The sequence below is a fragment of the Prinia subflava genome, chromosome 11, assembly GCF_021018805.1.
Source record: "Prinia subflava isolate CZ2003 ecotype Zambia chromosome 11, Cam_Psub_1.2, whole genome shotgun sequence".
NCBI lineage: Eukaryota > Metazoa > Chordata > Aves > Passeriformes > Cisticolidae > Prinia > Prinia subflava.
The window spans coordinates 22892365-22913983 of record NC_086257.1 but is presented as its reverse complement, the minus strand read 5'-3'; the positions used below and the strand labels follow the sequence as shown (position 1 = coordinate 22913983).

General features: G+C 41.4%; 1 protein-coding gene across 4 annotated transcripts in view; it reads right to left on the bottom strand.

The window, feature by feature from the left end:
• Positions 1 to 13298: 13298 nt before the first annotated feature.
• The window catches only part of BCHE (butyrylcholinesterase), a 44426-nt gene continuing 36105 nt past the window's right edge, over positions 13299 to 21619 (bottom strand). For all 4 annotated transcript variants that reach the window (XM_063408380.1, XM_063408381.1, XM_063408382.1 and 1 more), the window contains exons 3-4: positions 20701 to 20867; positions 13299 to 13543 (exon numbers count right to left, since the gene is read on the bottom strand). In XM_063408380.1, the coding sequence (XP_063264450.1) occupies positions 13422 to 13543; positions 20701 to 20867 (289 nt within the window). In that variant the 3' untranslated portion in view covers positions 13299 to 13421. The remainder of the gene's footprint in view (positions 13544 to 20700; positions 20868 to 21619) is intronic.

Here is a 21619-nt window from a genome sequence, read left to right as displayed (position 1 = left end):
ACAGCTGATGGCAAAAGATTTTGGTCTCTAAATTCTCAGCTGGAATACCCTGGCTGAGTTGGTGGCTGTATTAGAACACCGTTTGCAGACACTGTGTGGAATCACAGGCACAATAAATCCAGGGAAAGAGCTCCCGAAATCGAGAGGGAAATTTGCACTTCATTGAATTCAGTGTCAGATTTCATTACATTCAAAGGGACAGGAGAGTCTTCACGGGGTTACTGAGCATCTGTAAACACTTCCAAGCATGCCCCAAGTTACAGGTTTATTTTTCAGTTCCAAAAAACTGGCCAGGCGAAGAAACATTTATTTCATATTACAGAAATAGGAGAGCAAAGAAGAACGAGCCAAGAGGCTTCGTAAGTGAGCAAAGAGATCCAAAACACTGATCTAAATATTATGATATTTGGGGTGCTATGCAGGTTAGGAACCTCACTGGATGTGGAGAACCTAATCTGACTTATTTTATTATTTTTCACTGCTCTTGGCAATGCATTTTCATTCCAGGGCAGCCTCAGAGGCACTTGACATCCTCACATTTCATGTCTGATGTGCTTCACGTTGAGGCTCTGGATAAATGGGCACATTCACAGAAGCTCAGGGTGGTTCAGGTTGGAAGGAACCTCCACAGATCCCTTGGTCCAACCCTTCTGCTCAAGCAGGACCACCCAGAGCCAGTCACCATGGCCAGCTTGGGTGGGACTTTAGAAACTGGGTCTAGTGAGTGACACCCCTGTCCAGGGCAGTGGGGCTGGGACAAGATCATCTTTAAGATGCCTTTCAACCCAAAATATTCCATAATTCTATGACTGTGTCCAGACACCTTTTGAATAATTTCAAGAATGGAGACTCCAGAACCTCCTTGGACAGCTGGTTTGGTCATCCTCACAGGAAATGTGTGTCTGTTCATCTTCACAGTGAATTTGTGTTTGTTCACCCTCACAGTGAATGTGTGTCTGTTCACCCTCACAGTGAATTTGTGTTTGTTCACCTTCACAGGAAATGTGTGTTTGTTCACCCTCACAGTGAATTTGTGTTTGTTCACCCTCACAGTGAATTTGTTTGTTCACCCTCACAGGAAATGTGTGTCTGTTCACCCTCACAGTGAATTTGTTTGTTCACCCTCACAGTGAATTTGTGTTTGTTCACCCTCACAGTGAATTTGTGTTTGTTCACCCTCACAGTGAATTCGTGTTTGTTCACCCTCACAGGAAATGTGTGTTTGTTCACCCTCACAGTTAATGTGTGTCTGTTCACCCTCACAGTGAATTTGTGTCTATTCACCCTCACAGTGAATTTGTGTTTGTTCACCCTCACAGTGAATTTGTGTCTGTTCACCCTCACAGTGAATTTGTGCTTCCTGATGCTCCTGGTTTCAGGTTTTGCCCACTGACTCCTGTCCTGGGGCACCACTGGACAGAGCCAGGCTCTGTCACCTTTTCACCCTCCTTTCAGTGATTTACAAGCTGCTCACACCTCAGCCTTCCCTCCTGCAGGCTGAGCAGCCCCAGCTCTGTTTGGAGACTTCCTCCTCATCAAAAAGCAAACTGTCAGCTCCTCTGCAGGCAGGCCAGCAGGATCGCTGGGGTTTGTATTAATTAATCACAACTCTGAAATGAGGAAAAAGAACCCCTCCCTGTGATGAGGTTAAAGAGCTCTTGTTCAAATAAAGCCTCTTGCTTAAATAGCACAGGGAGAAAAGAGGAGAGGAAAGATAGGTAAATATTTCAGTGATAAAGCAGGTTTAGAAGCAGAGCCTCTCCCAGCAGAAATAGGAGAGGCAAGTGCTGCAAAAGTGAACTTGGCACCTCACCCCTTTCTAAATCTTCCTGGGGAATGGTATGGTCAACAAAGCACTGCAAGTCCTGAGCATGTGTGACTTACTCATACATTCAGCTATAAATAAATGCTTGATTGTTCTGGGGTTTGTGTGTGCCTAACTCCAAGCACAGCCCATGGATCCACTGCTGAAAGGGCTGGGGCTGGCTCAGCTGGTGAATTGGGGTTCACTTAAAGCCCCCAAACCCCAACTGCAAGGCTTGCAGGCTTCAGTCACCTTTAAATGAGGTTTTTGGAACAAAACATCGAAGCAGCTGGCAGCAAAAAATCTTAGAGAATGAAATCAGAAGGTGACTGAAAATAAACCCATAAAGTTTTCTTAAATCTTGGGGTTTCATTGTTATTGAGAGCTCGAAGGACAGACACAAGAGCTGGGGAAAGGGAAAGCTCTTCCAGGCTGAAGCTTTAGGAGTTATAAACTGGTTGGAGTGGTGGTAAAGGTGGAGTGAAGAAAGAATGAGGAAATTATTGCAGCTGAATTCTGTGTATGGGAACACCCTGCTTGGCAACCTCTATGGAAAATCCCCTTGTCTTTTCTTTCACCATAAAGCAAAAGGATAGAGAAGAATTGATTTTTCAAAATTCCATAACACTGAATAACAGTCCAGGCAACACAGAGAGGAAAAGCAAAAAAACAGAAAGGAAAGGGTAAAAAATGCATGAGTAAATGAAGCTGACCTGATGCAACTTGCTACAGGGATTCAAAAGAAAAATAGAGAGATAACTTAGTGGTTAGTGAGAGATATTAACGAATGGCAAAAAGAAAATTACCTAAGTGTTTTTCTTATGTGAATTTGGATTGAAACTGGAGATTAAAAAGTGCCAAAATCAGCTGAACTCTGGATTCTGATGTAGAAAAGATTGTATGTGTTCATATTGTGCAACTTGCTGGATTTTAATAATCTAAATATTGACCAGGCTAATTGTTATACACAGAGAGAGAGAGAGAGAGAGAGAGAGAGAAAAGAAAGGCTGACTCAAGGGAACGGTTCCTCTCTCCAAAGATGTTCTTGACAAACAGGTTTTTTCTTTTCCTATGGCCTCCTATTCTCCTTTTTCAGGTGATTCACAGATGCAGCTCTGGAGGTCTCAGATGTGGATATTGGGGATGGTGCATCTCAGGCTGGAATATGACAGGACCAGCAAGGGAAGCAGCAGAAAGCTTTCCTGCCTCAGGGAGGCGGAGGAGAAGGAAAGCTGCAGCATCAGCAGCCCTGCTCCTCAGTGGTGGAGCCTGGCAGGGCTGGGAGGTGCCATCTGCCATAAATGCCAATTTAATTCCAATTAATAAAATATAATTTTATTAATTAAAGAATTACAAGACAGAAATTTAGGTAAAACCAACAATCGGAAGAACACCGCCCATGCCCGGGATCGCCGCTGGGTGAACCAGTCACAGCCCCTAGAGTGCTGTAACCCCTCGTTCACAAATCGGGCCCTTTCAGGGTTGTGGTTTTATACAGATTATTTGGCCCGTGGCAGAGGATTTCCCCACAGTTCTTTGTGTTCGAGGTAGTTTTTTCACATTCATCTCCTCTGTCCGGCCTGTTGAATGGGGTTTCCCCACGAAGTTGTGTTGATTTCTTTCCTCCCTTGTATGAATGGGAGATGAATTTCTGAATGGAGAGGGTCCCCCTGATCGTATCTCTGGTGCTGGCTGGGCATTTCACAGTCCTGCTGCCCCTGGAGGACTGATTTCGATCTTGATCTGCCTTTCATTCTGACATCAAAGCGGAGCCCCGATTCCCAGGCATTGTCCTGCCCTGAGTAGAGGTTCCTGGGTGTTGCCCATCCTGAGATTAGTTGGTTTCGTGCCCAACCTGCTTGTATTTCATTTTACAGAACATATTTACATTTTGCATATACCAAAACCACAAATTAATTCACTGTATTTATTACACATCCATCAGGACTGGGCTCCTCCTGTGCTTTGGGTCCCCCCAGGTCCCAAGAGCCGCCTGGGGGTCCACAAAGGGAAGCCAGCCCTGGTCCCCAAACATCACCTGGGGAATTCCATATCTCACACACAAACACCCCTGCGGCAACCACAATTCACCCCTTGATGTTTTATTTCACAAATTCTCCTATGGTTGCTTTGGTTAAGCTGAAATGGCCTCCTGTATTTCAGGGCTGATCCTGTACTTGGCTTTTCTGTGTGGAGAAATCTTCGGACAATTGAACAATCAGATTGCTGAGGAGCTCTTAAGTGCCTGGTGATGCAAGGAAGTGTGAGCTATTTAAGAACTAATGTGGAAAATGGCAAATTATGTGCTACCAGCTAGGTCTGAAAGGGGAAAAAAAGGAGGAATAAGTCAATACGATTAGACAGGACTATATTCAATAAGCACAATTTTGGTTTGAAATTGTGCAGCAAGAATTTTATTCCTTTGCAGATTTTCCTTTGGATTACAGAAGATGCCTCTGCTCTGCAAGACACATTTTGCTTTTCCAATCCTCATATTTAGAATAATCTGATTGAAAAGAACTGGTCCACAGAAATGAGAATTTCTTGGGTTTTTTTTTACAATGTAGATATTAAAGTGGATTCTCTATATTAAAAACTGCAAAGATTATTTATACAAGAAGTGCCCAATCAATCATTTTCCATGCAGAAAAGCTGTCAAAAAGAAAAATCCTGCATTAATGATCGTTCTTTGGCAACCCTACACAGGTTTCTCTGGAATGAGAAGTTGTTGGGTTCATCTGAGTGGACACAGCACAAAGCCATTACTTTTAGCAGCTGGCAACTTTGGCCAAAGGACCAAGTGAGCATTTGCACAGAAAAATGGAATAAAATTAACTGCAATGCTTGTGTTTGGCTGCATTTTATTGATGGGGATTTACCAAGTCCTCAGTTCTGAACTAAGCCTGTGGTTAAAAATGTAAATATTAACAGAAGAATTCCCACATCACCAGCTGAGGCACTGGAGGTTTAAATGAAAATGTCCTTTTGCACAAACTCAGGAGAAACCCAACAGTGTCAGAGAGTTCCTGGTAGAATAAGAGAGAGTTTGGAATTCTTATGGGATATCCTTGGCACAATAAATTCATCAAATTCAGCTTTTAAACTGAATAATTCATTTTAAATTCAGCTTTTTGAGGTTCTGCTCCAGCTGCCAAACTCTCTCTCTTCAGCCCCAAAAATGCCCCCCTTCCATAGCACCATCATTTCTTGGATTGTACAAGTAAAAAGCTTGAGTTTATCTCCCTAAAATTCTTCCACTCTGGAACTTATTTAGGTTGCACTGAAAGTCTGAATCTGGCTTAGAAGGGAGTGGGAAATTGGCAATGCAGAATATTCAGTAACTCGTGGCTCATGTGCTCATAAAGTGAGAAAAGCTTTATATCAGAAAATACTTTTTATAATATTTACACAAAATACAGCAGAAACTGTGTTTTTAATAGAACCTCCAGCATGGAAATACAATCAATGTTTAATATTGGGGAAAAAATCCAAGAGTTTGTGGTATTAAAGATGAAGTCAAGAGAATTTACCCGACTGCCCATTTCCATCGAAATTTAACTCAATAACAAATTATTAAGATGTTCTCATGAAGCCCAAAGGATTGCAAGGAAAATGTAAAAATACTTTTAATTACAGCATTTTGTACCATTATCTATATATTTACAGAAGCAGCTCTACCCTAGAGAAAGATGGCAAGGGTTTGCATGGAGGAAGGTGAAGGAGGTCACAAAAATTGCACATTCTGTGGAAAATGGGGAATGTGGGCACTGTAATTAATGGATCAAATTGCCAGGGAATTGTAGAGAGGATCAGAGGGTAAAAAGATAATTAGCAGATCAAAGGGTAAGAAGGCAAGAGCTGAAATAAAGTGGTGGTAATAGAAACAGCTAAAGAGGAATTATTGACCAATAATTGTATTGCTTTGGGCAATGTCTGCTTTGATAGAGCTGTTATTAGGGAGGTTTTTAATACATTAATCTGTTTTTATAGAAGTGGAGTTATGAGTATCAAGTGCCATGAATTCACTGCAGAGCTCTGACTGCAGCCTGGGTTTTGGGAGTTTCTAACCAATGCCAGTGGGGAAAAAAAAAAGGAAATTCAGGCTGCAGGCATTGGGAATGTGGTCAGAGAACCTTCCTTTAAATGGAGAAATCACAGAGAGTGGGATTTTCAGGGATTTGAGCATTTTTCTTGACTCAAAACCATATCAGAGTTTGTTCTGCAGCAGGGGAAGCTGCTCTGGGTTTTATTCCTTTCCCTGCAGGCTGAGTTTTGTCTGAGATCTCTCTTTGCACTCTGGACTAACAAGTCCCAGGCTGGGGAGCTCCTGGAGAGATTTATTATCAAGACCCCTCTCTAGAAAGGAATTTTTGGAGGTGTTTGTCTTAATATTTGAAATAATACCTACTCTGAGTGTGGATAAGGATGGGAATGGCCACAGTGGATCAGATTTATGGGACAATGACAAAAATCTATCGAGAGCCTTGGTGGGCTCAGGTGGGCTGCAGACACTGCCAGGTTTTCCAATAATTTCCAAATTTTGGTTTCTGTTTCCATTTCTCAGAGTCCATTTACTCACAAATAACAGCAGCATGGGATATGCAAAGGAAATGGCATTTGTAGTTAGCACCTGATGGATTTTCCTCTGCAGAGAGGAGCGGGTAAACACAATTTGTTCAATCTTTACTCTCCCATTTAGCTCATCATTAAGAGAAATCTGTGGGAAAAATGCACGTTCTGAGGGGTGGAATTGTTTTTTGTTAAATAGTATATACCTGCCAGATTATGAGGTGATAGGGAAGATTGAAAATGTCACTCAAAGGAGCTGCTGCTGAAGGCAATGGCAAAATTTTAATTAAAATCACCCAATGATCAAGAAGTGGGAGTCCTGTATCATTCCCAGAGATAGATGGATACAGAAGTTTTATGGAATGGAGGCAGCAGTGACTGTTTGTGGGTAAAATTTGTGATTTTGGTTTGTAATAATCATTTTTGCCACCAGAATTCTACCTGCAGTGAGAGCTCCAGGGTCAAGATCTTTTTAAGAGCAGAAATGGGGGAAATTCTAACTGTGCTCATCACTGTAACACTGAAAATGAGACATGAAATGGGATGAAAGTCTAGATAAAGATGGGCTGAAAAATAAAATAGGAGATATTTCCTTTTTTCTGCAGTTATAACTCTTAATTAAAAAATAAAATAAAATATATTGGCTTTAGGTCATGAAAAATGAGGCATGGTTAGGTTTATTTAATGACTGATGTAACTTCTGCTAACAGTACCTATAAAATTTATATCTCTGTAATTAGTGAGTGAGGAAAGTTTAATATTTCAGAAGTATGCCTTTGGATGTGTAATTTCAGCTGATTCTCACAGTCCTGAATCAGGCCCTTTGAATTACTTTCTAAACAATTCTGGATAAATGATCAGTCACATCTTTTGTTGCTTTTTCTGGGTTAAAACCTTAATTTTCTCTCATGTGAGATGACAAAATCAGATCAGTATTAAAATGCAGTTGAAATGTAACTGTTTTGTAAGAAAAGGTGCTGCAGAGAGGCTGATGAGGTGATTAAACATCCTGCAAGCAGGAATTTCATTTGGAAGATTGAGAGCTGTGATGAGAACTCCTCTCTGCCTACACACTTTTACCGCTTCTCACTCTAACTGAGGACTTATAAAGAGTTTATAAATTAAAACCAAATTAACCCCAGTGCTCCCAGGCTTACACCTTTCACACATGGTTCTATTAAGAGTGGATAAAACATTAATTCCTGCAACCAGGGCATGTATTAAAGTGGGACAGAGTTGGAAAGATCAGGGGCTGGTGTTCTTTTCCAGGCAAATACATGGATTTGGAAGGAATAGATGGATAATTTGCAATACAACCACGATTTCGTACAATAATAATTTCCTGGCTAGCTCCAGATCCCTGAAAACAATGCTGGGGTTTTTAAAAAGTGATAGATGTAATGAGCAAATTCAGTAAATCCCAAAAAAAACAGCACCCACAGCCTCAGAATTGTCCTCAAGGTGTCACGGAGGGAACTTTTATCATTGGTCACTTTGTGTAGAAGACCCTGTGCAGGAATTAAACTTCATTTCTTCTCCTGCTTCTCCCCAAACCACCACGTGGCTAAAGCCTCCCCAGCCCTGCACCTCTTCCAGCATGCCTGGAAGCCTTGGTTAATCTCACCTGCAATCCAATTAAAAGCCTCTTAAAACTTTGCACCTGCACTAATTGCAGATTCACATCACTGCTTTGCAGTCATTAAGTCCACGAGTCGGAGTTTTGATGAGTGCAGCTAATCTGGTTTATCAACAAAGTGCTGCAAGGTTCCCGTGCTAAGGCAGGATAATCAGCAGGGGTCAGGCAGGAATTATCTTGTCTCGCCAAGCATTTCAAAAGGGCTAATTATGTTTGTTCATGAAAGTTGGACCTAAAACAACCAAAATCCGAGGGAAAAAGCTTTGGAACTTTTCTCTGCGAGTAACTCATTTGGCTGAGGTGTTGATTTATATCGGGAGGTTCTGTGAGTGTTTTATTCTTCAGCAAAAGCCCAGGACACTGGGGCTGGGTTTTCAAAGTGCAGCACTTGAAATTCTGTCTCTGTGCAGCTGAGAAGGGCTGGGAGGCAGCTGCTGCTGTTCTGGAATATCCATTTCTCTGGATATCTGTGTGCACGGATGCATATTCCCTGAGAAACACACAGTGTGCTCCTCCCACCTCACAGAGCCAAGGTTGTTAAATATTAACAAATTCCTGCTGTAAATCCCAAAGCTGAAATATCCAGTCTAAAATTCTATATTTTACCAGAGATTTTTAAAAGAAGTTTCTTTATGCTCATCACCTAGAGCTGTAGATGAGGATAAATAAAAACAGAGCATGGAGAAAGAGATAAACACTTGTAATTCAGCCAGAAACTTTTTTTTTTTTTTTCTTTCCTAAAGGATTCTTGCTCCCAATTCACCCGGAGCACATCAGCACACCTGTGGCATGTGGAACAGATGGAGCAGGCATGGCAAACACCTCCAGCTGCACAGATCCCTTACACAGGTGCTGGGTTCAGGCTCTGCCTGGCCAAGGGCACCGGGGCTTTGGCAAATGCCCAGAATTCCGGGGCTGCAGGAGAAAAAGCAGGGAGAAAGGAGTCAGCTGGCAGCAGCATCCTCCAGAGCAGCCCCAAGCCTGAGCCAAACTGCCCGGCTCGCTCCTCACCCCGTGCTCTCAATCACTGTCAAATTCCTAAACTTATTTGGCAGCTCAGGGGGAGGAATTTTTGGCTGGAATTGTTGGAACAGGGACACTGGGATACTCAGTGCCTCAGTGGATGGTGTTAAACCCGTCCATGGCTGATCATTCTGGGGGAGATGCTCTCGTGTGAGGTCTTCTTTTCATTCCTTCCCCCTTACTCATTTGGGTTCTTTTCACACCTTATTTTTCATCACTCCCATTTTCTGCCACACTTGCTCCCCCTGCTTTGGTTGTGGGTTTTTTTCCATTTCTCCTCTTTGATGCTTTTCCTTCCTCCCTTCCTCCCTTCCTTCCTTTCTTCTTTCCTTTTTTCTTTCCTTCCTTTTTTCTTTCCTCCTTGATTTTGGCTTTTTTTTTTTCTTTTTAAAATTCCCTCCCTTGGTGGTTTTTTTGGGGGAAGAATGGATGCTTTTTGTTCATTTTGTTAAATTTTTTGGGGGGAGCAGCTTTTCATTCGGTCAGTTTGGTGTGGGTTTTGTTCAGTTTTCTATTTTTATTTTTCCTTTGTTTTTTTTCTCCTTATTTATTTTCCTCCCCTGTTTTGGGGGGTATTTATGTTCTCCCTTGTGACATTTTCCCCTCCATCTGAGCAGCACAGTGGCAGTTTTGGGGGCAGTGACAGCCCAGGCTGTCTCTGGACACGCTGCAGGTGTAACTCAAGCACGGTGACGTTTGTTATGTCCCTCTAAATAGCTCTGCTGATGGTGCAGAACTGGTGCTGAGACAGGAGAAATGATAAAACATAATCAAGGCCCAAAAGACGACGTTGTGATGTTGATAGAGAGAAATTTATGTCCCTCCCCTGTCCATGTAATGTTCAGATTAATCCATTTGGTATCTGTGTGTCAGAGCAGCCAAACCACTTGGAAATGATCTGCTGGGACAGGAATATTAGAAAGGCCTATTCTTTTATAAACTAATTTTCTCTCCAAAACTCTAATTCCAATAATAATTTTTCTGTTAAAAAACCCCCCAAACCTAAATTCCTTCAGCTGCAAAGGCGCCTTTGCAGCTCTGAGCTGGTGGGGACGAGCTGTCTCCTCAGGAAGATTTAACTGGGTGCAGATTTCCACGTGTTTATAGAGCAGAAATCTCTGCTGTATAAACACACTGAGCCTCTGCTGACCAAAGAAGGCCAAACCCCAGCCTTCCACTTGGACAGAAATTTGCCTTTTTTAGTGTGGTAACACAGGCCAAGTTTGGGATGGCAAGGCCTGAACTTCCACTCCAAAAATTCCAAGCTGTGAGGGGTAAAAAGCTCTGAGGGAGAACAAGTTGTGAGGGTGATATCTGCAGCTGGGAGGAAGCCTGGAAACTTTGGGAGGGTTTAAGTTGTGTTAGAGACAATTTTGGGCTCTGCTGACAGCCAGAAATGTTCAGCATTGGTTGGTCCAGCTTTGCAGGCCAGGCCTGGATCAGGCACCATGAACATCTCAACTCCTTCTGAGTTTGAGACTGCGGCAGGAGAACGGGCTGGATTTCACACAAATAACGCTTAACTTTACTGAAAGCTTACCTAACAAAAATCTATTCAGACAAAACATTTAAAATGTGGGGAAAAAAAAAAAAAGAAATAATGGTGGGTTTAATTGCTGGGATATGTCTGACTTCAATCCTCCACTAATATCTAAGATAAGTGTGAAATATTTGTCATTAAACCTGAGAGATTATAAACCCAGTGACGACTGGTGTAATGCCAACCTTTTTGTTGGCACTGCAGTTGATTTTGCTCTGATCTTTTATCAACTCTGTGACTAAATTCAGAATTCTTGCTTTGGGTATCAAGGATGGTAAGAAAGAATGAACACATTTTCTCAGGTTTCACAGAGAAACCTGTGCTTCTTGGCTCTCAAGAGCAAAAATAAAACATAATTAACATATCATCTTCAGGAAGGTCTGGGTGAGATATCCCTCTAATATATAATCATCATTTTCAGCAATCACAGCCTTTTTTTCACTCTTCATTACCTTAACACCTTAACCATTTACATCCTTCAGGCTTTCCTTGTTTTGTTATTTTGGGGGTTTTGTTTGTTTGTTTGGGTTTTTTGTTTGTTTTTGTTTTTGTTTTTGTTTTTTGTTTTGTTTTTGTTTGTTGTTGTTGTTGTTTCTGGTTTGGTTTGGGGTTTTTTTGCAGATATGAGCAATGAATGACTACATGATGTATTAATTTCATTTGAATGATAAATGGAGATGATATTTCCCAGCAGGTGAATAAATACAAAGCTGGTAAGTCACACCAAGAAAACCAGTAAAACCTTCAAAAGGTGGTTTAACCTTTGTTTTAGTCAAACAAAAACCACCTTTGCAACCAAATATTTTATAAACTCCTTCACCGCCTTTCCAGAGGTTATTTTACAATTTTAATTGGCTCAGATATTTTTCCCTCATTGATTAGGCTGATCAGACAGATGGATAAGGAAATATTGCTGGGAAGAGGATGGCTGGAGAAATCAGTGCTGCTTTGGTGGTGCTGTCAAGGCTCCCTGTGGCAGAGCAGCACCCAACACCCCCTTAAAGAACAACACAAAAATAAAATGGGGAGTGCCAGAACTGCCCAGGACAAAACATTCACCCTTCTGTGTTTATTTTCAATATCCCTGAGGATATTTGAGGATATTAGCCTGAGGAATATTTGATAAATACCATGCTAATCTATGTGATGGGATAATTGCCTGTGGTATAAACATGTAGTGCTACATAAAGAGGGCTTTTGGATGCCAGACCGTTCCAAGTTTTGATCAGCTTGTTCAAAACTGATCAATTGTTTTTTTTTCCTCTGTGCAGGTTTGACTGCAGCCTTTGAAAATCCTGTGCTAAAAGGTGGTTTTCATAATGTAGCCAGGGAAATAATTGTGTTCTCTTAGAAATAACTGGAAAGATGATAAGCCATCCTCTCTTGTAGAATTTGGCCTTCCTGTATAAATAAATCCTTTCAGTGCAGGGATCCTGTGTGGTCAAACTGATTGCCAGGAAGAGAACACTCTCAGTTCATTATCTGGAGTTCTTCAGCTCAATCCAAGGAGGCATTTTGCAATCACTAGCACAGAAAATAGATGCACTGAGATGCGATTGCATTTACAGAAAGCTTCAGGATAATTCATTTACGAGATGGCTTGTTGCTCTTACATACTACTTACATTCATCAAATTCTTGGCATTTATTCTTCCCAGTTGGGCCAGTGAAAAGCAACCAATTAAGGTAGTGTTCAGGCAGAAAAAAATCCAGCCCCATCCAGAAGCAGGGAAGTAGGAAGAATTCTCCATGGGTTTCTTTAGAGGTTTTTAATCGGTTCAGCTCAAGCAGGTGGGAGGGGGTGTGGGAGATGCCAGCTCACAGGGCAGGGGGCTCACCTGGCCATGGCAAAGAGCCTTTGGGCCCTTCCCACCAAGGTCACAATGCAGGGATCCCCTTCCCAGCCTTCCATCCTGGCAGATTTTGGGGCTGGGGAACTGCTGACACCGAGGCTCCTCGAGGCTCTTCTGCAGGTGTAAAAATCTGCCTGCCCCTTGTGTTCCAGTAAATGTGGGGTGTCCCTCAACCAGGAGGAACTGAGTGGACAAAATAATCATACTTGGAGCTTGTCTCCATAGAAGGGACTTTTCCCAGGGTGCCTGAGCTGGAAACAGGTAAATTAATTATTTGATAATTCTTTACCCCTGGAAAAATGAGGATTGTGAGAAAGGCATCGGGTTTTCCAGCTTATTTCACTGTCGCACTTGTTTCAGGCTTTCAATGCAGCTCAAATCCTCTCCTACCATGGCTTTGTCCTACAGATTTGGCCAGAGATTCACACACTGATTCACAGAGATTCAAGCACTGATTCACACTTTTATGGCAGTCTTAAAACTTTTTGGTCTAACAAGACAATATTGCCTGCTGTGCCCAGCAAAGTTATTGTATCTTTATGTTTATGTCAATGAAATTATGTCTGAAACAAGGCTTGAGTGTGCTGGTGTTGCAGTTAAAGATTAAATCTGATTGTGTTCTGCATGGCAATGCTGTAAAACTGCTATTTCTGTTTAAAAAAAAATCCATTTCCCTCAAACAGATTACATTGTATCTTTGAAGGGTGAATTTAAGCAGGGAGTATTTATAATAATATGTACATCATTAATCTCCAGCCTTTAATCTCTACAGTCCTACTTAACCCAGGGGAGCTTCAAAGGGTGTAGGTGCCTTATATATTTCTTTTTATTGAGAGAGGAGGTAAAATATAAATGAAAGATCTGAAATCAAAACTGTATCTGTAACGTTTCCTTTTAATCTGCATAACATATTTAATGCTCGACACGTTGGGAAGCTACCTGGATATTTGCCTGATGAACAGTTCTAGGGACAAACTGGAAAGAGTAAACATATTAATTAGAGGCTGCACAGCTCCTTCTTGCTGGTGTAATCATTAAATTGATTTTTCCAGTCTGACATGTAATTGTTCCAGCGATGGAATCCTGCTTTCCACTCTCGTTCTGCTTCATCAATATTTCCTGTAAAACATGAAATGGGTTACATTAATCTAAATTTGAATCTCTTTGTATGCTAATTGAAAAATAATTTTGATTATCAATGTCATCTGCTCCAAATACATTATGGGATGGTCTTCTGCTTCTTTTCTTAAACCTGGAATGACTGAAAATTCAGTGATTAGAGTTTTGTCTTTACATCAGAAAAGAAGGAGTGCAAAGATATCATTTTGGCAGGGTAATAAATATACTTCGGATTTTTTTTTCAATATATATATATATTTTTACTATACATTTTGGGTATTTCTGTCCATCAAAATCATCATTTTAAAGTCACTATTTTTTTTTCTTTTTTTATCCTCAAAATATTCCTTTGGTTCAATACACCCTGCATTGAATATACCCACACACCCTGAAGGCTAAATAATGCAAAATGAGAGAGATGCTGGTAAAGATAAGGTGAAATCAGAGCTTTGACTAAGGCAACAAATGGATTTCCACTGTTTTAATGGATTTCAATGCATGTCCAGGATCTCAACCTCCCATGGAATAAATCCCCAAGTTTAAAGAATAAAGGGCACAGGTTTGGAGTAGGATACAGCCAAAGGTGCACTATGTCAACACGAGACCATCTTCTCTCTTCTGCTTCATCCCCACCTTTAAGGCATTTTCCAACTAATCCTGAGTCCCACGGAAATATTTATTGCCAAATTTGTTATCAGCATGGGAGCAGAGGGTGAGGATGAGAAGAGTCACACAAACACAGCATTTCACAGGGCTCCCAGAGTATTTTATGGACAGGGATCCCTCCCTGCAGCCCCAAAAGGTGATTAACACCCTGGAGAAAGGCAGGAACACTCAGACACCACCAAGAAGGTGGATAAAACCTGCAGGATGCAGCAGTCCCTGATGCTCATGGTTTTGTGTCAGCTGTAGGCTTCAGGATGAAGTTCAGAGGGTGCTGATGATCCATGAATGCTTTATCCATTCTGGACCAGCTCTGGTGGTGTCCCACCCCGGCACAGCTCCCTTCCACAAGGGTTTGGTGGTGGTGCTCCTGAGCTTACAGCTCCGTGGCTTCTTTATGCTCCTTTGGCTTTTATGTGCTCCTGCTGCAGCAGAGCCCCTCTCCCTCCATAAATTCACCCCTTCCCCCTTTTTTACAGCCTGCAAGTGTGACTGGTGATGTGAAAATGAAATACTTCTGTGTTTTACACCCCGCCAGAGAAAACATTCGGGGGAGGGAGTTCGCCGATTCCCAGACTGGGCTTGGAGGAGCAGCAGTAATTTGGTCGCTTATCTGCAGTTTAGCTCAACATTTCCAAACCTTTCTGGTCTGGAAATCCAGATGGCAATTTAATGAGACTTTGAAATGAGATTTACTTCTTGGTTCCAGTGAGACCAGAAATAAAACCCAGATACTTTTTCTCCAGGAAGTCCTGTACTTTTACACGCAGTCAAAAAGAAAAGTGCGAAGAACAAATATGGGAAAAAATGTCAATAAATTAACCACATCCTTCTCCCTCAGCTCGAAGTTGTAAACAAGCTTGGTTACAACAGAGACCAAAGCAAAGTTCAGATACTTTCAATTTTTTTTTTTCTGCAGGACACAACTGTCATTAACTCAGAGATGATTTGGAAGTGCTGGTAACAATAAAATCTCATTTTCATTGCTAAGCTCTGCAGAGAAAACTCAGAAACATGGGGACAAAACATGCACAACATTCTGCTTTCCTGACTAAGACCTCTCCTTTGCACATATTTAACTTAAAGACGTAGTCAGGGTCTCAGGCAAAGCCAATTTTTTCACATTAAGTCAAATAGATTGGTAATTTAGTGTATGAAGCAGCAGCAGTATTATTTGGAGAAAACTACCTGAACTGTGTTTCTCATTTTATTCTTGATTTTGGATGTCCAGTTTTATTTATTCAGGCAAAACCTCCACTTATGAATTAAAAAGGAAATTCAAAAACCTCTCTTCTTTAATTATTCAGGCGTAGAGGTGTTTAAAGTCTGCCCAAAGACACTGGAATATCTCTACCACAGACACATCTTGAATTAAAAGTCACTGTTCTGGAGTATAAATTATGGGGCTTTTCAGTCCTTTTAAAGATTTTGTTGAACAAGTGAGCCAGCTGGAGAAAGAAGACATCACAAAATTCAGAGGAGCCACCATTATGACTCTAAAAGACAAAAGGGGGGTGGAAAACACTGAAATAAGAACTCGGGTTCCCATTTGTTTGCTTTTTTTCCCCCCAGTGATAAGATCCAAATTGAAGTCACAAGTCAATGCATCCCATTATCACCAACATCATCAATCTCTGGGAGGCAACCACCCATGACTTGGAAGAGCTGACAGCTGCGAGGCAGAAAAGAGAAAGATCAGAGAGTCCAAGCTGACCAATAATCACAGCTCAGAGCACTGGGTGCCTGCAGAGCCACGGAGGCAGCTAACAGGGAAAACAGGGAATTTTCTACAAGCCACGGGGGCAATCCCAAACTTTACCTTGATTCCTGCTAGCCCCGTGCAAAGCCCAGGGAGGCTGACAAGGAGAAAAGGGCAGGTTCTGTAGGCAATGAATCTGTGCTCTAAGAGGTTCCAGTTTAACAGATAAAAATTTTAAAAAGGTTTTTTTTTGATTCTTCAGCTGGATTTTCCTCTCATTCCATCCATCCCTTACTTTAATGGTGTTACAGCAAAGTTAAATTTATCACCATCCCATCCTTTGGACTGCTGGATGTGCCAATAAAGTGCTAATCTTAATGTTAATACACAAAAACCCATTTAGGATTGGAATAAAGGCCCTAGAGCTGTTAATTTATAAGGGATGACAAGTTAGAATTAATTTTTCCATCCTCAACAGCTCATGATAGCAGGTACCTGCGAGTTTCTGGGTTCAATAATATGATAAATGCCCCAGGGTTATGCTGTAGATTCTCATGGTGAGAGTCTTTTCACAAATGTCCAGAAAGGAGGAAACAAATAATATCTATATTGAATATCTTTTAATCACAGTTTCTGTATATCAAAGCTCTGTTAGCCACAGCAGTATATTCCTTTTCACATGTGTTTTTAAGGACTTTCTTCTATTTTTTTTATTTCTTCTCAAAGTCAGCAGAGCTCTCTGGGAGATGAATTATTCTGAGGGCTGTTATCTTTCCAATGAGATGCTGTGAAATGTTGGGAAGAAATCAGCTGGTTTAGGTACAGAACCTTATTGCTCATAGCTGCAATAAGTCCTTTTTGGGAGGTGTGGTAGTATCAGTGAGGTTACTTGTGATTAATTCACATTTCTTCATGTATCCAACTCCAGGGAAATTTAATTCTGATGGTGAATTTTCTATTTAGTCAAATTTTTAATATCCTTACCATTCACAGTATTTATCTCTGTAGAATCCCAATTCTGGTTGGAGGATCACAGAAAATATAATAAACTTTGTTGCTCATTGGTCAAGAGGTTGAACATTTCTCTGCCTCCACATCAAAAAAAGATGTTTTTAGTGTGGTTTTAAAAAGTAATGTATTTAAATAACCAAGCTTGATTCCTTCATAGATGATACATGATGCAGTAATATCAAATAAAATAGAAAAATATGTATTAGGCACACTAAAATAGTAATGGAAGAGTAAATGGAAAGTTTGGCTGCCTGCAGCGTTCAACAATCAAGAGGAAACGGGCTCATATAAATAGGAAGGGCTTTAGATGCATTAAAGGTTGTGTTGAGGAGCTAAAGTCTAACACAGATGCTTTTATAATTAACATAGGATTGCTCTAAAAGCTACTTAAAAGTCACCTGATGTTTACTGTCCCTCCAGTGGGATTCTCCCAGCAGCAGCCAGCACAAACCCTTCTGGTTTCCAAACGAAATGGGAAATGCTGAGTGGTCCCTGCCTGTCCTGGGCTGGGCAGGGGGCAGGAAAAGGGGTGAAAATCCAGGTGGGAACTGTGTCTGGTGGGAACTGAGAGCCCAGGTCTACTTGTCCACAAGCTGGACATAGAACTGCAGGTTCTGACTTGTGTCTTTATTGATTTATGAATTGAAACTCGAGGAGAGGACATTGAGAAGCCTTCCAAATTCATACAAATCACTCTAGAAGTATCAAGGCCATATTTTATATATGGCTGTTACTCTTGTGTTACTGTGGGGAGCCTTACTTTTTCCTTATTATTTTCCCTCCCTACAACCATAATAATTTTTTAAAAAAGATATCTGATATGATTGCTTGAGGAAAATGTGAATTTTCCAACAGTAAAGATATATATTTCTCATATACTTCACCGCCTCAGGGAAGCTGTCTCACCCAGCCTGTGATGGGAGCAGGCTGGTGCAGATCCAGGACACATTTGGACTTGGCCTTTAAAGGCTTTAAAACCCCTCAGTGGGTGGCAAGGCTTGGGCTAGGAGTGGGTCAGGAATTAAGCAAGGGGTGACCAAGCACATCCATGGCAAATCTGGATCACTTGATGTTGAAAAATTGTAATTTCTGCAAAATAAGTTGTTTTGATTATCCTCTTTGGGGTCTACCTGGTAGAATTCTACTTTGCCTATCTGAACCATACTTGAACTTGTAACAATGAAAACATAAAAATTCCTCACTCGTTCTCTGTCATTTTATATTATCTCATGTTAAAGCAGCCTTCTTTTCCTAAGAATATTTCAGTGGAAGGAGTAATAGAAACGAGAGACCCTCGTAACAAGAGGAAATCTCTGCATTAATGGTGTGCACCGTCCTTTAAAGGACATAAAAGGAGAGAGAAAATGCAAACTAATATTTCAGTGAGGAGAACTATTGCAATATAAGCTCTTATATCACGTTTGTACACAGCATTTTGAAGGGTTTTCTGCCAGAACTGGATAATATTGTATGAGGAACATAATGGAAACACTCTGTTTTTATTATTGCCATGTTTCAAGGACTGACAGATGATACAAGACAAGGCAGTGCCACTTGTTGACAACATTCTTGCCTCTGTTCTATATTTGGATCCAGACACGACGATTCTTCTCTTTTCGCTAAGAATACGCTGGTGAATTTCTTTTAATTAAATTATGCAAATTTATGTTGCGAGTTACCGAATGTGGCACGGTGATGGGTTTGTGTCTGCTGGCAGATCCTGAGTGCTGCTGCCTCATCCCTCACCCCACAGGACCGGGCAGAGCAGCCCCTCTCTCCCCCAGGGTGTGCTGAACTCTGCTCGCTGGAGCTCAGCCCATTTTTGGGATCCACATTTCCCCCAGGGTTTCCCAGCCAGGTTGAAGGAATGTGTAAGAGAGTTCAGTTCTCCTGGCTCAGCACAAAGTTGTCAGGATCTTTGAAACCTCCCTGAAATCCACCCGTAATTGGGAACTACTTTTGTGATTTTAAAATCACACAGTAGGCTTCATAAATTATTCATTTTACCTACTGATTTCGCATCTCTTGATTTAATTGAAAAACATCTGTTGAATTGAGAGGGGATAAAATTGAGCCATAATACAGTCACAGACTCAAATGAGGAGGGAATAAATTATTTCAGAAGGAATCATCTGTGCACCATGACAGTTTACATATTTTTAAAGCTTACGTGTTTTTTAAGACGAGCATTCAAACTGAGTCTTAGAGGAAGATTTTAAATTACTAATTAACATCTTAAAAGTGTATCTCATTTTTGAAACGAGACTTTCCCTCAAGTCAAGCTGCAGAATGTGATTCCAGAGCTGCGAAATCACTTTATAAAATCAATTCCTTTTGAAATCCATAGCACAAAGACTTCATCTGTTGCTGGGCTTTGGTAAAACAGTGCCACAGGTCTTCAAAAAATTAGGGTTTTCTGTTTCCAACTGACCTTAAAGTTTCAAACAATTATTATTTTCAATTTTCAAACAACTATTTTTGGCAGCAAAACCTCATAAACCCACTGTGTACATGGCCAGGCACTAATCAGTCTGTTTTCTATGGGCAAATCCTGCAGCCTCTGGGTTGTCAGCAGTGACACTCCAGAAATAAAACACAGGGCTCTCACGTGAGCTGGAAACCAGAATCCCCTCTTGGCAGTGGCAGTGCACTTCCTATCCTCGGGGGATCAGTTGCATAAAATAGAATCCCATAAATAATAGATAATATAAGCCAAATAGAACATCCTGTAGGGCCCCACAGTTTATACAGAACATCCAAAGCCTCCAGAATTCCCAGTGCAAACTCTCCTTTAGCGCTGATTTTCCTGCTCTCTTTAATACCCAGGAACTCTGGTGGCACCAAGACTCTTTCGGGGGGTACCAAAAACCAGAGGTTTCAGGACCCAGTGTCTCACATTGTGGCTGCACCTGAATTTTGGGACAGAGAAACTCTGTGTCACAAAGTGCTGGCCCTCGGTGTGTCCCCAGGTTTTGTCCTGGTACAAAACAGGGTTGGATCCCTGGGCACTGAGAATTTCAGGGTTTCTGTGCTGCCAGGCACTGACCCCCAGGCAAACTCTGCACTGACCTGAGGCCGTGGAAAAGGCTCCCAAAATTGAGTGACAGCTCTGGGGTTGTGGGGGTGGAATTTGGACAGAAGTGTGTGAGATCACAGGGTGCAAAACTTAGAGTTTAAGGGTTTAGAATACAGGAATAGATATAAAGCAAGATGGAGGTTTTAGGGCAGAGTCCTAAAACCTCCTTTTTTTTTCACCTTCTTCTCCATGGTCTGGGTGGGTTTTTGTAATTGGGTAGAAAAGTCCACATTGCTGGCCATGGGTGGTTGGGTATGGGGTTAGAAGTAAAAATAATTTAGGTGTCATTTTTTAATTGGACAGTTTATCCTTAAAAGGCCTTGTAGAGAGAGAGATATGGCTCCATTTTTACTTTGTTAGCTGGAAGTGCTGTAGAACTCACAGCTTGTGAGACTGTAATGTAGATAAGAATTAATAAACATCTGAGTCCGAAAACAAAATTCTGTCCCAAGCATTTAATCCCGACTCTGGCAAAAAGAAGATAAAAAACAACAGGTGACCCCAAAGCCACAAGTACAGGGCACATTCTGGGTTTCACCCTCAACACAGCATGGACAGTTTTATCCAACACCAATTCAGTTTTACCCAGCTGAACATCTCAGTTACAAACAGGAATATAAAGATCTGAACTCAATTATCACATTAACATCCAGCAAACGACCCTTGCATGAAAGTTTTGTACAAAAGCATCTAGAGACGAACTGTTACCTGTCATTTCCACCACTTTGGGGAAAAAGTGTTTCCAGAACCGACAGTGCTGAGCTCGGAGTTTTGTCAGTACCTCGGAGGTGTTGGTGTTCAGTGTCAAATAGTTTTGTTCAGTGCTAGTGAAGACTGGCCATCTTATTCCATCAGTCAGGGTCCCATGTGGAGCTCTAAAGGAGAAAAGAAACACTTCATTTAGAATGAGAGACCACCTCAGCACACAATAAAGCCTGATTGGGGTTTGTTTAATAGCTGTTCAGCTCAAGTGTGTTAGTTTGGAATGACTGATGTGTCCTTTTGGAAGCAACAGGGGAAAAAAGCCAGATAGATTCCATTTACCCTCATTTGAAGAAAAAAAGAATCTGCTTTTGAGGGGTTCTGGACTCATCAAAGGGAAAACCTTAATAAATGATCATATTCAAACAACTTTTTGAACCTGGAGATTCTCACAGAAGCTGTGAATCATTAGGGATGACTCTAGAACTAACCAGCCTGCCAGTCCGAGAGGCTGAGTGGTTTGTGTTTTAGTTTGACTGCCTTTGATCCCTTTAGATGGACAAACAGATTGGAATAAATGACTGGGATCAACACGCAAGTAAAAGCAGAAATAATGTCTAAATGGGATAAGGTCTGTATTGGGAGGGAGAGCAATTATCCCTCATTAAGGAGGAACAGTCATCCTGGAGTCCTGTTTGTGGAGGGCCAAATGGGAACACTCTGAAATCTTGTGGAAACTGGGAAGAGGTACAGAGGCCTTGACCCTTTACAGAACCAGCTCTGCATGTGAAAGGAGCACAGCTGTTGGTATTAAAAGAGTTGTGATAAATATTTATAATACAGCAGAATTCATCAGGCTCTAAGGACAGGCAGCCAGATTTCACCTCCAGAAATGACAGTATCTGTATGAGGGGAAAAAATGGTT